Below are 17423 nucleotides of genomic sequence, written 5' to 3'. Positions count from 1 at the left end.
GTTGTGTCTTGAGAATCATCATCTTCTCGAATTCTCTGCCTGAAGGCAGGTCTGACCCAACAACGCCACAACCTCTGCACGGTTACATGCATGTTGTAGCCTGGAGTTATGGATTGTTTTGGTGGAGGCTCCAATTTCTTTCTATCACCTGGCTGACCAGGAATCTCTCCTCATTATGTGTGCGATTGGTGAGATTCCTGGTCAGCCAGGTGATGGAAAGAAATTGCAGCCTCTACCAAGACAAGCCGTAGCTCCAGGCTACAGCATGCATGTAAAAATTTATGCTGCCACAGCAACTCTGAGTTCTTGGGGGTCTGGCTGATTGAGTTGGCTGGACAGCTGTTGCGGATCAGATAGGTGCGAACACATGGTGTCCAATCCCTGTTCTGGCTGGGACAGATTCGGGACTTGGCTCCTTACCCTAAATGTGTTAGAAGGATTTACAAGTTGTTCCTCAACCTATTTGGCCACATTATGCACTTTCTCTGGCCTTCAAGTCCTGGAATGGACTTGAACCCAGACCTTCTGACTTAGACAGGAACGCTACCCACTGGGCCATAAGACCACCTCGTCTTGAGAAAGGTTGGCTTTATTTAATTATATCCTTCAATTACTTTTAGTAAATCATTTTATCTAGTATGTAATGGAACAACTTTTTAGTTTTAATTTTGTGTTTGAAATATGATTCCATCTGAAATATGATTCCATCAGCATTTTCTGTGACTAATAGACTTGACAGTTTAAACTGCTTTTAGCAGTATTCATTTAGATTATATTGGGATGGATCAAGGGAGAAAATTGAGATGGGCATTTGAAGCAGTTGGTTCATGCTCATATCGCTATTGACAACTCTGTCTTACAGATAAAATGAAAGATGCAATAATAGCTAAACTTGCCAATCAAGCTGCAGATTACTATGGAGATGCCTTCAAACAGTGCCAGTATAAGGAAAATTTACCGAAGGTAAGTTCAAAGTATATGCAGTGATGCTTGGTGTTTGATTTTTGAACAAAATAATAACAGTACAGTTCAAAATAGTGGGCTCAGTTAACAAGGAGTTGTATGCAGAATTAAACTGAGATAAACCTGGTCCCAAGAGTTTATACCATAAACTTAAATCTTTCCTAGTTCCATAGGCTTTTGCTAGTTGAGGTTAAATAATCTCATTTTAATTGAAATTAACTATTAAATTGCTTGAAAAAAAAATTTAAATAGCTTTTTATGACCTTTATGGAATTTTATTTTTACGATAAATTTTCTGAGGTCTAAACCCTTTTTAAAAAAAAAAATTCAGATTGCTAAAATTTGCTTCTTCATTTCTGGTTTTCTTTTTGAATATTGAGGATGATGTTACTGGTTTCATTGAAAAGAATTGTCATGGAAAAAGTTGTGTAAATCCAATACAACGTACATAGTCAGCAACAATCTCTAAAATTGGATGTCATGAATGCAAACCATTTACCTCAAACACTTTTGTCCCACTGCAAGTGATTTACTGAGAGAATTAACTTAACACCTTAACAAATTTCTAAGCATAGTTCTTTATTTTGATCAGTGAATAAAATTAAATGTTTACTTTTCTGCACCACACTGGCTATTGCTGTATGTTCACCTGATGTTATACCAGCTACTCTTGCAGGCAAGCTGCCAGGCAAAAGCTTTGGTTTTTCATGCATTTCTTTGCATAATAATTCTGTGGCAGCCTCTGCTACTTGCCTCCCTTCCCCCAGCCCACTGGGCCCAACATCTGAGGCATCCTCCTGCCCTAGCCCTGAACCTGTATCTTTCTCTAGCTTCTCTGCCTTTTCCCCTCAAGCCCAATTGTGCTCATCATGTCCAGCAGTCGGACTTCTGCTCTTTGACCCTATTCCCACTAAACTACCGACTGCCCAACTTCCCTTTCAGGCTCCCATGTTAACTGAAAATGCAGCTAAGTGGCAGTTCCAAAGCTATTAGGCAAGATTTTGCTGGCAATGACAAAGTCCTGACTTCAGGAAGCAAAGCGAGTGGCATGGCCATGAGGGCAGCGGCTGGAAATGAAACAGAACGTTGTCAGGGCTGTCCAATTAACAGCCAGCAGGTGTGGCAGCCTGCCAGTCCTGGATCATGTCAGGCAGGTGCAATATTTAAAAGGCAGCCAACAATCGGTTGAATGGCAGGAGCACTGCAGGGCAATGAGAGGGAGGCCTGAGAATTGGTTTATTTAAGAGATGGCAATAGGAAGGGTGGCAAACTAGTTTCCTGAATCTTCCTTGGAGGTGTCCTCAAGGTGGCAAGGGCATGGAGGGAAATCCTTTTCCCTCGAGACAAGTGGAGGAGGCTGGCTAGGTAACACTTTCTGGTTGCCAACAAATAAATTAAGTTAACAAAATCAGGGTCAAAGTAAAAGGCAGCTCCTTAAATAGGAAATTGTTAAAACAAAAGACAAAATCCAAAAGAAACTTGGAAACATTAAATCAGAATGTGATTAAGGGGGTCAATAAAGCACCCCAATCCCCGCGGTGCCCACTGAGCACAGAAGCCTTTGACAGTGCCGGTGGACACCGCGTGCTCCATCTCCAGGGACACCTGACCACGAATGTAGCGGAAGAGGGGCAGGCAATCGGGTCGGACGACCCCCTCGATCGCCTGCTGCCTGGACCTGTTGAGGCTGGCTAGGGAGAAGCAAAGGGCATCACTGGAGATCACAGAGTGGTAGCTGATTGGTGGCCCCATGTATGTGGCTGCAGTGTGGGAAGAGGATCAATGACCTGATGCAGTCTGGCAAGGCGAGTGCAGCGCATAACATTGAGCTCGCAGACTTAAATGTCACAAGAACACAAGAAATAGGAGCAGGATCAGACAATCTGGCCTGTCCAGCCTGCTCCGCCTTCATGGCTGATCTTGGGCTTCAACTCCACTTTCCAGCCCACTCCCCATATCCCTTGATTCCCTAAGACACCAAAAATCTGTCTATCCAGCCTGAAATGTATTCAGTGATGGAGCATCCACAACCCTCGGGCAGAGAATTCCAAAGATTCACAACCATTTTAGCGAAGTAATTTCCCCTCATCTTGGTCCTAAATGATTGACCCCTTATCCTGAGACAGCGCTCCCATGCTTCATATTCCCCAACCAGCAGAAGTAATCTCTGTGTCTACCCCATCAAGCCCCTTCAGAATCTTGTGCGTTTCAATGACATCGCCTCTCATTCATCTAAACTCCAAAGAAAATAGACCCAGTTTGCTTGGTGTCTCATCATAGGATAGCCCCTCATCCTAGGAACCAATTTAGTGAACCTTCGCTGTACTGCCTCCAGTGCAAGTATATCCTTTCTTAAATGTGGAGACCAAAACTGCACACACTACTCCAGATGCAACCTCACCAAAACCCTGTACAACTCTAGCAAGACTTCTATTCTCCTGTGCTCCAATCCCCTTGCAATAAAAGCCAACATGCCCTTTGCCTCCCTAAATGCTTACTGTACCTCTGTTAACTTTGTGTTACTTGTAAGAGTGCACCCAGGTCTCTCTGAACATCAAAACTTAAAAGTTTCTCACCTTGTAAAAAGTATTCAGCTCTTTTATTCTTTTGACCAAAGTGAGTAACTTCCCTACATTAAACTGTAGCTGCCCGCTCACTTAAACTGTCTATATCTCTTTGCGGCGCCTCTGACCTTGTCATAACTGATCTTTCCACCTAGCTTTGGATCATCTGCAAACTTGCTCTGCCTCTTCATTTAAGTCATTAATATAGATTGTAAATAGCTCAGGCCCCAGCATTGACCCTTGCGGCACTCCACTATTCACTACCTGACCACTCTCTGATTCCTATCTGTTAACCAATCCTCCATCCATGTTAATATTAGCTCCAATTCCATGTGTACTTATCTAGCCTGTTAATCTTTTGTGTGGCACCTTATTGAAAACCATTTGGGAATCCATGTACACTACATCTGCTTGTTACTCTCTCAAAAAGCTCCAATAAATTTGTTCAACAGGATTTCCCTTTGTTAAAACCATGTTGACTTGTTCTCATCATACTGTGCTTTTCTAAGCGCATTGTTAACACTTACTTAATAACAGATGTCAGCATTTTCCCAATAATTGATGTTAGGCTAACTGTTCCCTGCTTTCTCTCTCCCTGCTTTCTTGAAAAGTGGAGTAACATTTGCCGACTTCCAAACTAGTGGTACTGTCCCTGAATCCAATGAATTCTGAAAAATCACAGCCAGTGCCACAGCAGTTACTCCTTTAGAACCTTAGGTGTAGGCCATCAGGGCCAAGGGATTTGTTGCATTTTACTCCATCAAGTTTCTCCAACACTTTTTGCCTGTTGATATTAATTTCCCTAATTTCTTCACTATTTTGCCTTTAGTTTACCATCTATTTCTGGAATGAAACTTGTGTTCTCTATTGTGAAGACAGATACAACATGTTTATTCAATGCCTCTGCCATTTCCTCGTTCCCCATGATAATTTCTCCTATCTCTGAGGGACGAATGTTTACTTTAGCTACTCTCTTCCTTTTTATATACTTATAAATGTTATTACAATCTTTTTTTTATAATACTCGTTCATTTACTGTCATTCTATTTTTTTCCTTTTTTATCAACTTTTTTGTTGCCCGTTGGTTTCTAAAAGACTCCCAACTCTTAGACTTGTTACTGATTTTTGCAACATTGTAAGCCTCTTCTTTTAATCTGATATCCCTTACTCCTTGAATGAGCCACGGATGGCTCTTTCTTGCTGAGCTTGTTGTTCCATGGAATGTACTTTTAGATGTTTTGATTTGTTTCTTTAAATATTTCCCACTGTTTATTTACAGCCCTATCTTTTAGTCTGTTTGCCCAATTTACCTTGGCCCATTCGCCCCTCATACCTATGTCACACAAAATGTGTATGAAATTGGAGAAGGGGGTGCCCGCCCAGTCAATGATTATGCCCCAGGCAGCAGCATTGGCTGTTAGATGTATATTTGCTTCCGTGTGGAGGATGCTGGTCAGAGTTGACTTATGCGCTGCCAGCACTGAATGGCCACATGCAGCAAGCACCCTTATCTCACCAGGGTGGGCAATGAGGCTGCCACCAACATTGGCAGGATGTATGCCTGTTATAGGCAAGTGACAATGTTATATTGTGTTTGCAGGAGAAGAGAGCTCACAAAGCATGAGAAAGGAGGACTGAAGGCGATGTGCCTTATCTTGTGGTCGTGACGCCAGTGGAAAAGGAGGCCATGGAGCTAGGAGGCCTTTAGGCAGGGCAGCCTATCACCGATGGAGAGACAGGTGTGGAGCAGCTAGTCAATGAGTGCCTTAATGGATTAGGACAGTACACCATCTGGCGAGCAATAAGCATAGCACTCATTTGGCCACCAGTCATAAAATGGAGCTCCAGCGGATGAGCGGTCAGAAGGATGTGTTAGAATGCGCAGTGCCCTCTCATTACTCCTCTCTTGCAGGTCAAGTAAACGAAGAGACAACTGTCAAACCTGTAGGACAGTTTTCAGCTCCTTTGGTGGAGTCCTCCTCAGAGGTTGCAGAGCCATGTTGTTTTTCCGCATCCTCCTCCAGCTCAGATACTGCCCACGTTAGTGACAGTTGCAGCCACTTGCACTCTTATGTCTGTTGGAGGGCTCAGTGCTGCTCAGCTTCAGGCTAATGACATGCCTTTGCAGTCACCAACAAGGATGGCAGAAGCTGGAGCTGCAGAATGAGGTGTGGGAACATTTGGTGCAACTTCCATATGCTTTGTGCATCGGTGCATGATGATGGAGTCCATCGAGGTCATGAGTAGAGCCATGTCTCTGGCATCGGTGTGCATGACATCCTTCGTTTAGAGAGTGGTGACCTTCATGGAGAGCCACACCCAGCATACCATACAGTGGAAGCTGGAGATGTGTGGAACCTGCATGCTATTGCCTCCTCTGTGAGCTCTGGAGCAATGGCTGTTGAGAGGGATATGAGATGTCTGAAGTCATCAGCAGGTGCTAATGGTCCCCTGGTGAGCAGGGAGGAGTAAGTGTGCCCTAAAAGGTTAAAGGAGGAGCTGCTGCCTGAAGCACATGGGGGCTCCTCTCAAGGTGCTTCTGGCATGGGCAGTGAGTTCTCATCCCCTCTGACAGTGCATCAACACCTCATCTAGCTGTAAATAGGTTGCCCTTGCCCAGGTGAAGGAGGACCTATATGCTTGGGCCTTCTAGGCCTCAAGTAACCGGAGATGGCTGCTACAGCCATCAAAAGCCATGGAATAGAAAAGTAAGCAGGCTGCCTCCACCTCAGCTGAGAGTGCATCACATTGGAGCACCCACAAATATGTGAGGAAGTCCATCTTGCTTTCCTTGGATTTTATTGGGCAATAGTGTAGTTCAATGTCACCTTGTTATTTAATTTTGAGTTAATGAATCTGATGTGTCACATCACAAAATGAATCTTTTCCTCATTTTCGGCATTTCTGGGCCATTAATAGTTTGATTGCTCTTGCAAAGAGTGTGATGGTAAGGTCCACACCGCGTTAAGTCAGAGTGTTATCCATGATGTGACCTGATGTCATGACTGGTCCTGTGAGATGGTAAGGGCATTGAAGGAAAGGGCAGCAGGTCTATAAAAGGTAGTAGATTTATTAGTTTTCATGGGCATTTAAGGAAGACTCATGAAAAACATATATTTGTACTAGTGACTCATGAGCCTCCCTTGCCCATGTTTCATTGCGCCTTGCCTGTGGTGTGCCTGGTCAGCAAACCTCTTCAAAGAGACATCGTGCATCGAGTTGTGGTCCTAATGATAGAGTTGATCCGCAGACACTTATTGGGTGGAAACATGAAGTTTATTTACAATATACTCAGCAGCAACTGCACGTATGCTTTCAACTCCAATTCCATCTCTATACTAACTGCTGAGGTAGCCTCTGCTGCTACTCCTATTGGTTACACTCCTATTGGTTACTACAGATCATGTGATCTTCCTTAATCTGTATTATTCTTAAGGGTATATCACACATTAAATAAAGCTGAAATTACTACAGATGTCCTCATAGTCCAAAGCTGCTCCCTTCTGTAATGCCAGGTGATGCAGTACACAGCACATGGGACATAGTGAAGAGCTCCCCAACATTTTGACAAGCCCCAGCTCAGGCATCTGGGACTGCCTTAGCATGAAGATGTTGTGCTAGCTTCCTGGGGACCTTGAACAAACCTGAAGGAAGAATCTGTGATGGTCGCAAACATTTGCAAGTTCAGCGAATGGTAATCCTTCTTGTAGATTAAGGCTTCTGTCTGATTCTTGGAAGCCTTGAAGGTCACATGTGTGCAGTCAGTAGCACTCAGCACCTGGGGTAGTCCAGCGATGGCCCCAAATCTTACAACCACCTCAGCCTGACTGTCCAATTGGTGCAAAATTGCACCTCTTGGCTGGTCCTTTTGAACATGGCACTTGTGACCATCTTGATGAGCTGCAGACTTGGAAATCTCATACATATTTCCAGAAGATCCCTGGAATGATCCTGAAGCTAGAAATTCATCTGGCTTGTGACCTTCACCTCCACAGGCAATAGTGCACCCATTTCTCATTGGGCTCAGACCCTGCTCCATCATGGCGTGGAGCGCAATGACTGCCTCCCTGGAGAGGCAGAGTCTTAGGCAACAGTGCTGCTCTGACATGCGCGGGAAGCACAGGTTCTTGCTGTAAACACTCTGGTTGGTAGCAGCTTTTGTGTATGAGAGACATGCTGCTCTGTGCCCACCTCGACCGTGCCCCCTTCCAGTCTCATGATCCTTGTGCCCCTCTGCTTTCACTTAAATAAAGCTGAAATTACAACAGATGTCCTCATTGTCCAAAGCTGCTCCCTTTTGTAATGCCAGGTGATGCAGTGCACAGCACTTGGGACATAGTGAAGAGCTCCCTGACATTTTAACAAGCCCCAGCTTGGGCATCTGGGACTGCCTTAGCATGAAGATGTGCTAGCTTACTGGGGACCTTGCACAAACCTGAAGAAAGAGTCTGTGATGTGCTGCAGCCCCCTCCATCTTCGCTTCTCACTGGAGGTCTCAAAACACAAGTGAATGAGCCTCATTGTAAACTGCACTCATTTCTCTTATTCCTTTCTGTATTTACATAAGTTGCAAGTCAAGGCTCACCAAGTTTGACCAGCCTTCAGATTTTTTTTTAATTCATTCATGAGATGTGGGTGTCGCTCACTGGGCCAGCATTTAATGCCCGTCCCTAATTACCTCTTGAACTGAGTGGCCATTTTAGAGGGCATTTTAAGAGTCAACCACATTGCTGTGGGTCTGGAGTCACATGTAGGCCAGACCAGGTAATTATGGCAGATTTTCTTCCATAAAGGACATCAGTGAACCAAATGGGTTTTTACGACAATCCTGGTCATCATTCAACTTTTAATTCACGATTTCTTTACTGAATTCAAATTTCACCACCTGCCATGGTGGGATTCGAACCAGGTCCCCAGAGCTTTACCCTGGGTATCTGGAGTACCAGTCCAGTGATAATACCACTACACCATCACATCCAAGACCTCAGATTGCCAATACTGCATTTGACACACTCTTGCTTTATACTGCCATGCTACTTCTCGCAATGACAGCCAGCTGCAGCCAAAACTGGCCTTCAGCTGAGCTTCCACCACCTCCCAGGTGAGGCTCTGAAGTTCTGTTCTTATGCACCCTTCACAAAATTGAATTCCTTGTGAAATTGCTGTTAACTGCCTTTTAACATGCTTAATTGCCTGCCCACTGCCTTAAAGCTGGGTTTCCAGTCACCAGCTGGCCTCTTCCAGGAATATCCCACAGTGGCTTAAAGATGTTGTGCTTCCATCCTTATGCTATCCACTGGCATTATGCTGCTCCATCCGCCTCCCAGCTTGTCACCACTACTTTGACAAAATTCCACCCATTGACTTAGCCCCACCACAGATTGTGTATGCTTTCACTTACTCCAGCCCCCTCCCAGCCACCATCTCAAACTGAATCAGATTGTTGCAATTTTGGCCTTGAGCTGAGCATCTGACCCCACAATTGCAAAGACTGTCTAAACCTATCTCTGTAATATTGCTGCCTCTGTCATTCCATCTGCAGAAATGCTCATTGGTGCCTTTGGCACCTTCAAAATTTGATCACTCCAACTCTCTCTTTGTAGCCTCCATCCTCCACAAATGTTGTATCATTCAAAACTCTGCTACCTGTATCTTCTACAAGAAGTCCCTGTCCTCCCATAAAACTCAGGCCCTTGACCAACCCTGCGCCTCCTAATACCTACTGTTTTGACTCACCGTCTATTTTTTTTAACTTTATGCCTGTGAAACGCTTTGGAACGTTTTTCTCCTTGGCAGACATCACCTAAGCTAAAGTTATTGTAAATAGTTTAAAACATTGGGTAAACTGATGCATACTTTTTCTCATTAATATAAGTTTGCCTGAGAGATTTTTCTGTTTGTGACTCTGTAAATTGTTTAATTTTAAACAGTTGGCCTCTTGAAATGAAGCTTTTGGAAGAAACACAAAAAGTAACACATAATTTTATTCATTGATGCAAAATAAAGACCACCTCGGCTTTGAAATTCAGTTAAAATAATTCGATTATATCTGTTTTATTTGGTGTGTGCGTGTGCTTTGAAGGCTGCAGAAGCCATCTAGTTCCTGGTGTACAGGTCATGGTCATCTAATGGCAATTCCATTGTAATGGATTTACTGAAACTTGCTGATGAGAAAAATGAATAAAGGTTTGGGAATTGGTAGTGCAAGCACCCCATGAGACCAATGTTGGAGTAACTTAAATCTTTAATATATCGTACTAAAGCTTAGCAGTGCTTCATTTGTTCTCTCCCCACCCTCCATAATATTGATGGAAGTGACTTGAAAAATTATGAATATATGTTTTGGATTTTGTTACATCAATCTTATGTTAATTTAGTAATTCACAAATATTAACAAGCTTTTACTTTATTTGATGTAACTTTTTAGCTCCTTGGTTCATGTTAATGCTAGCTGAACATCTCAATATTTACTCTGAAACAGTAATTTTCTATCTAGTTAAAACAAATTAATCAGTTTATTAGACTTCCATAAAATGGATATTGCTTCATTGTTGTATATTTTCACCAGACTAGTTGCAATTCATTTGAAAAGTGATTTGCTTTCAATTAAATATTTTTTTTTTGCTAAACATTTAATTGAAGTTATGTGCCATGAAATAGCTTACTTTGTACTCAGTGGCTCACATGTAAACAATTGGATAAATTTAGCAGTTCTGGTGCAAAGCTTCTTATGAGTGGACTGTATATAGGATGCCCAAGAGTCAGTCTCCTCAATTTTTCATCTATTAATAGATGAAAAATTGAGGTGGCAGGAAGTATGAAGCTCTGTGCCAGGAGTGCTAAATAGTAACATTTACCCAATAATGTTTAAGTTTAAATTGTGCCAGTTTAAAGGTGAAGTTAGCATTAAAGGGCTGTACATTGAGTCATGTGCTTGAAGGTCCATTAATGAATAATACTATGATTTCAACAAGGCAACTAAATTGTAATTGACTTTTGCTTCTCTCAGCCCCTTTGCCCAGCAAAGCCTTGAGCATAGTTTTACTCATTTGAATATGTTAGAATGTAGAAGGCAGCATTCCCTAATGTATGTTTTGCATAAAGAATGTTTACTTGATTTGTAAATGAATTGTTTGATATTTAATCTTCCTTTCTTTGGAAGCAGTTGGAATTTTTTTGCTGTTTCATGTCACTGTACTTATCACAGCTGGATTGCTTTAAGGAATTTGCCAAATTTGCATGGATTATATCTGTACCCATTGCTCATCTTTTTTTAAGAGGTTGAAACATCATAATGCATTTTTAGGAAGTATATTTTTCAACCTCAGGGTGAATTTTGTAAGTGTTGAATGTATTTTTTGCTTGCTTTAAGCAATAACTATTTATTCCTTGTTATTTTGTTACACCATCAACTGATAAATTGATAATGGTTTACAAACATAAAAGCTGAAAATAATGTTCCAGTAACCATGCTTGTTCAGCCAATAGCTGCTCATTTTCAATTATTTACAGTCACTGTAAAGCATGGAAGCTTTGTTACCTGTACAATAACCAAAAGTAACTAAAACGAAATGTGAAATCAGAACTACCAAATTCCAGTTAATCTAGTAACTTGCAGATGTTTGTTACTTCATCAGTGAATGTGGTGAGAAATGAAATGGTGAGAAGTGAAACTTGAATCTTAAGATTTAATAATTTGTATTTGCCATAATGAATGAAGCCAGCTGGGTTTTTCAGTTGGCTAATGTGTACAATTACAAGCTGTTGCGTTCTTCCATGTTCTTTTAAGATGAAAGAAAAATGAAAACTGGATATTTCTGATTTCTGCTACTTCTTCTGGTCTGTTAACTTTCGCACTATTTGTCTTACAGACTAACCAACTCATTGTCCAGTATGATTCAAATGACCCTTTGGTTCAGGTGTTGTCCTCTGTCCTCTCCCTGCCTTTCTCTCCAATGTAGTGTGGACACTGCAGTCTATTGTAGTATCTACAACAGAACAACTCCACATGTTCACAGTTATTACAGAATGCTGTTCAATGCTGTCTGGGCTATAATTCATTCTTTTATGAACTTGAGTACACCAACGCCAGATTCTGACTGCACTTGAGCAATTGAGTTGCCATTTTCAAGAAAACTTATCATATATATGAAGAGTAACATGAAATAGAAATTTATATCTCTGTAAATAGGCAGTTAGATATTTAAAACAAAAACAAAATTACCTGGAAAAACTCAGCAGGTCTGGCAGCATCGGCGGAGAAGAAAAGAGTTGACGTTTCAAGTCCTCATGACCCTTCAGCAGAACTGTGAAGTTAAGAGAGGGGTGAAATATAAGCTGGTTTAAGGTGGGCGGGGGGGAGAGAAGTTGGGGGGGTGCGGGTTGTAGGGACAAGCAAGCAGTGATACAGATGATCAAAAGATGTTACAGACAAAGGAACAGGGAGGTGTTAAAGGTGGTGATATTATCTAAGAGAATGTGCTAATTAAGGATGGATGGCAGGACAGTCAAAGTACAGCTCTAGTGGGGGTGGGGTGGAAAGACTGACAGGGTATTATAGTTATAGATTTAAAAATAATGGAAATAGGTGGGAAAAGAAAAATCTATATAAATTATTGGAAAAAACAAAAGGGAGGGGGAGGAAACGGAAGTGGGGGTGGGGATGGGGGAGGGAGTTTAAGATCTAAAGTTGTTGAATTCAATATTCAGCCCGGAAGGCTGTAAAGTGCCTAGTCGGAAGATGAGGTGCTGTTCCTCCAGTTTGTGTTGGGCTTCACTGGAACAATGCAGCAAGCCAAGGACAGACATGTGGGCAAGAGAGCAGGGTGGAGTGTTAAAATGGCAAGCGACAGGGAGGTTTGGGTCTTTCTTGCGGACAGACCGCAGGTGTTCTGCAAAGCGGTCGCCCAGTTTGCGTTTGGTCTCTCCAATGTAGAGGAGACCACATTGGGAGCAACGAATGCAGTAGACTAAGTTAGAAGAAATGCAAGTGAAATGTTAGTTAGATATTTAATATGTTGGAGCACTAGTTCAGAACAGATCAAGAAATAATTGTTTGATTACTTTAAACCCAGTTTCTAATGGGCATAGAACCATAGCACAGAATTACTCTTAATTTGTTGCAAGTAGGAATGTGGAGTTAGAACCACTATCAGGTCAACCATGGTATTATTGAATGTCAGAGCAGGCTCAAGGAGCCAAATCGCATACTCCTGCTTTTATTTCTGATGTTCTTCAAGCCACCATTTGTCCTTTTTCTGTTACTGTACAGATAATGGTACAGGCTGTGATATTAGAAACAAACTTGTGTACAATATTGAAAAAGGTGTAGCAACTACTCTGTGTATCTTGAATAAATTTGTTAAAATTGCCTGTGTAGACTCAAGTTGGTGGTGTTGTAGTTCAGAAATTATGGTGAATTGGTAATCTGATGACATGTCTATTGCCCAAATGACTGGCAGCAGAATACTGTAACCTTAACTGAGGAACTTGTTTGATTTGAAAAAAATATCCACTACTAGTGGCATGTACTGGCTTGGATTGAGTATGGGGGTATCTAGATGGGGGTTAATTGTGGTGCTTGTAAGTTGCATGCAAGCAAATTTAACTTCAGTTCTGAAAGCAAATGGGTCAGTTGTAAAAGTGAAGATAAAATGTTCAAAATATTGGCAACATATGATTGGGCTGTTGAGCTTTCAACATCCAATTCCAGAGGTCCTTTCACTCAGCTCCTGTATTAGCTATTCCTCTGGACCCCTTTATATGTCTTGCTGATTTTCAGCTGAGAAGAAGATAACTTGCTCCCAATTCACATCCTATTACATACTTAGATTTTCTGGGGCCAAATTCTTGTGCTGCTGGTAATCTAGTCTAGTAAATGATTGGACAATTTAGATAGAGAATAGTAATTACGCTTTTTAAATTACATTTAATATATGTGGGGGTTGGATTGTATTCTGATTTTTTTTTTGTAAGTGACCCATTTGTTGCCAGAATATTAACAAATGTGCTTTTAGTGTAGAGTTTATTTTTAAAGGATACAACTGCTTTTCTCTTTCAAAATTCAAGCCATTCATAGTCACCTGATTGCCCAACTTGCATTTCAAATGATTTAACCTATCTGACTTTCTATAAACCATTGATGTGATTCTAATTTCCTCTCTTTTCCCCATCTCTTTCCTGATTCCCTTGTTGTCTGTGGTTGTTTGTGGTTGGACTTTCCCCTGGTCAGTATTTTTATTTCCAGGAAGTGCTGCCTGTTTTAGCTGCAAAACATTGCATGATGCAGGCCAACGCAGAGTATCATCAATCAGTTCTGGCTAAACAACAGAAGAAGTTTGGTGAAGAGATTGCCAGATTGCAGGTAAGCCTTCTATAAACACCTTAAATGCATTGTTCGGCCTTGTTCGGATAGCAGTTAGTGTCCCGAAGGCTGTGTTGCCTACCTGGTGCCAAGGTTAATCTCTTATGGGGTGGAGAGGAGCTTGGGAGTGGGAGGGGGAGGATCCAGTTGTTGTGGTCCACATAGGTACCAACGACTTAGGAAGGACTAGGAAAGAGGTTCTGCTGAGGGTCTACAAGCAGCTTGGGGCTAAATTAAAAAAACAGAACCACAAAGGTAATAACCTCTGGATTACTACCTGAGCCACTTGCAAATTGGTGTAGGGTAAATAAGATTAGAGAGGTAATCACAGATTGGTGAGGGAGAAATGGGTTCCAATTCATGGGGCACTGGCACCAGTACTGGGGAAGGAGAGAGCTGTTCTGTTGGGACAGGCTTCATTTGAACCATGCTGGGACCAGTGTCCTGGCAAATTGTATAACTAGGGTTGTAGATAGGACTTTAAACTAATTAGTTGGGGGGAGGGTTCAATTGAAGGGAAGTTTAAAAAATCAATAAGAAGTGAGAGCGCAGAGGTGCAGGGTAGTGAAGAGGTGAACGATAATCAAAGTGTGACAGGAAGGGGCAGAAAATATAAGCAGAAGAGTGCAGCAGAAATTAGAACCAGAATGAGTAATAATGGTAAAAAGCCGAAGCTTAAGGCTCTTTATCTGAATGCACGCAGCATTTGTAACAAGATAGATGAGTTGACGGCACAAATAGAAATATATGGATATGAATTGATAGCTTTTACAGAGATGTGCTTGCAGGGTGACCAAGACTGGGAACTCAATATTCAAGGGTATTCTACTTTCTGGAAAAATAGGCAAAAGGGAAAAGGAGGTGGGGTAGCTTTGTTAATAAAAGAAGGTATCAATGCGGTGGTGAGTAGTGATATAGGTGGTATAGATCGTGATGTGGAATCAGTTTGGGTCGAAATAAGGAATAGCAAGTAGAAGTCACGGGTGGGAGTCACCCATAGGCACCCAAGGAGTTGCCTCACTGTAGGCAAAGCATAAATCGGGAAATAATGGAGGCGTGTAAGAATTGTCATGGGTGATTTTAACCTGCATATTGACTAGACAAATCCGATTGGCAGAGGTAACATGGAAGATGAATTTATGGAGTGCATCAGGGATTGTTTCTTACTGCAATATGTTGCAGAACCTACCCGGGAACAGGCTATTTTCGATCTAGTAATGTGTAATGAGGTGAGATTAATAAGAGATCTCATAGCTAAGGATCCTCTAGGGGGTAGCAATCACAACATGGTAGAATTTCAAATTCAGTTTGAAGGTGAGCAACTTGGGACTCAAACCAGTGTCCACAACTTGAATAAGGGCAATTACAGAGGTATGAAGAAAGAGTTGTCTAAAGTGGGCTGGGAAAATAGACTAAGGGAAAGGTCAGTGGATGAGCAATGACAGACATTTAAGCAGATGTTTCATAACACTCAGCAAAAATTCATCCTAGTCAAAAAGAAGAACTTGATGAGAAGGATGAACCACCCGTGGTTAACAAAGGCGGTCAAGGAGAGTGTCCAATCAAAAACTAAGGCATACCAAGCAGCGAAAACAAGTGGTAGCCCAGAGGATTGGGAATTTTTTCGGAACCAGCAGCGGATGACTAAAAAGCTAATAAAGAGGGAGAAAATTGATTATGAAAGTAAATTGTCAAGAAAAATAAAAACAAACAGCAAGAGCTTCTACGAATATATAAAAAGAAAGAGAGTGACTAAAGTGAGCGTGGGACCCTTGGAGGATGCGACGGGAGAATTGATAACGGGGAACAGGGAAATGGCAGATTATTTAAACCAATATTTTGCATCAGTTCTTCACAGTGGAGGACGCTATAAACGCCCCAAAGATATCAGATAAGCAAGGAGCTAATGAGAGGAAAGACCTTGTAACAGTATCTATCACGAGGGACAAAGTATTTGACAAACTAATGGGACTAAAAGTAGACAAGTTGCCAGGACTTGATGGCCTGTATCCAAGGGTTTTCAAGGAAGTGGCTGCAGAGACAGTGGAGGCATTGGTTGAAGTATTCCAGAACTCGCTGGATTCCGGGAGGGTCCCAGTGGATTGGAAAACCGCTAATGTGACGCCCCTATTCAAGAAGGGATGGAGACAAAAAGGAAATTATAGGCCTGTCAGCCTAACATCTGTCGTTGGGAAAATGCTAGAGCTCGTTATTAAGGAAGAAATAGCAGGACATTTAGAAAAGCTTAACACAATCAAACAGTCAACATGGTTTTGTGAAAGAGAAATCATGTTTGACAAATTTGCTAGAGTTCTTTGAGGATATAACAAGCAGAGTTAATAAAGGGGAACCGGTAGATGTAATGTATTTGGATTTCCAGAAGGCATTTGATAAGGTGCCACATAAAAGGTTATTGCATAAGATAAGAGCTCACGGTATTGGGAGTAATGCATTATGGGTCTTTTTCAGGATGGAAAGACATAACTAGTGGAGTGCCACAAGGATCAGTCCTAGGGCCTCAACTATTTACTATCAATATTAATGACTTGGAGGAGGGGGCAGAGAGTAATGTATCCAAATTTGCTGAAGATACAAAAATATGTGGGAGGGCATGTTGTAATGAGGATATAAGAAATATGCAAGGGGATACAGACAGGTTGAGTGAGTGAGCAAAAACTTGGCAGATGGAGTTTAATGTAGGAAAGTGTGAGGTTGTGCACTTTGGTAGGAAGAATCAAAAGGCAGACTATATTATTCAAATGGAAAGAGCCACCAAGTGCGGCACAGAGGGATCTGGGTGTTCTTGTGCATGAAGCATAAAAAGTTAACATGCAGGTGCAGCAGGTAATTAAGAAGGCAAAAGGAATTTTGGCCTGTATTGCTAGGAGGTTGGAGTTTAAAAATAGGGAAGTCTTGTTACAACTGTACAGGGTGTTGGTGAGGCCGCATCTGGAGTACTGTGTACAGTTTTGGTCCCCATATTTAAGAAAGGACATACTGGCATTGGGAGTAGTTCAAAAGGGATTCACTAGGCTGATTCCTTGGATGAAGGGGTTGACTTATCAAGAATGGCTTAACAGATTAGGCCTTCATTCATTAGAGTTTAGAAGAATGAGGGGTGATCTTATTGAAACATACAAGATTCTGAGGGGGCTTGATAGGGTTGATGTTGAGATGATGTTTCCACCAGTGGGGGAATCTCAAACTAGGGGACATAGTTACAGAATAAGGGGGCATTCATTTAAAACTGAGATGCAAAGGAATTTCTTCTTGCAGAGGGTAGTGAATGCCTGGAATTCTGTATCCCAGAGAGTTGTGGAGGCTAGATCGCTGAAAGTATTTAAAGAGGAGGTAGATAGATTTTTGAAATAACAGGGAGCTGAGGGCGATGAGGAGATGGCACGAAAGAGTAGTTGAGGCCTGAGGCAGATCAGCCATGATCTTATTGAATGGCGGGACAGGCTTGAGAGGCTGAATGGCCTACTCCTGCTCCTATTTCTCACGTTCTTATGTTTTCTTTTTTAAAAAAAAGT

General features: G+C 41.9%; 1 protein-coding gene across 2 annotated transcripts in view; it reads left to right on the top strand.

The window, feature by feature from the left end:
* Positions 1 to 17423, top strand: part of pdcd6ip (programmed cell death 6 interacting protein) — a 140334-nt gene that overhangs the window by 65091 nt on the left and 57820 nt on the right. The window contains exons 6-7 of one of the 2 annotated variants that reach the window (XM_078540104.1): positions 863 to 963; positions 13759 to 13890. In XM_078540104.1, coding sequence (XP_078396230.1) covers positions 863 to 963; positions 13759 to 13890 — 233 coding nt within the window. The remainder of the gene's footprint in view (positions 1 to 862; positions 964 to 13758; positions 13891 to 17423) is intronic. The other variant, XM_078540105.1, reaches the window with a different exon arrangement.

The sequence above is a fragment of the Cetorhinus maximus genome, chromosome 4 (genome assembly GCF_964194155.1).
Source record: "Cetorhinus maximus chromosome 4, sCetMax3.hap1.1, whole genome shotgun sequence".
In the NCBI taxonomy this organism is placed as follows: domain Eukaryota; kingdom Metazoa; phylum Chordata; class Chondrichthyes; order Lamniformes; family Cetorhinidae; genus Cetorhinus; species Cetorhinus maximus.
This window is presented reverse-complemented; position numbering and strand designations above follow the sequence as displayed.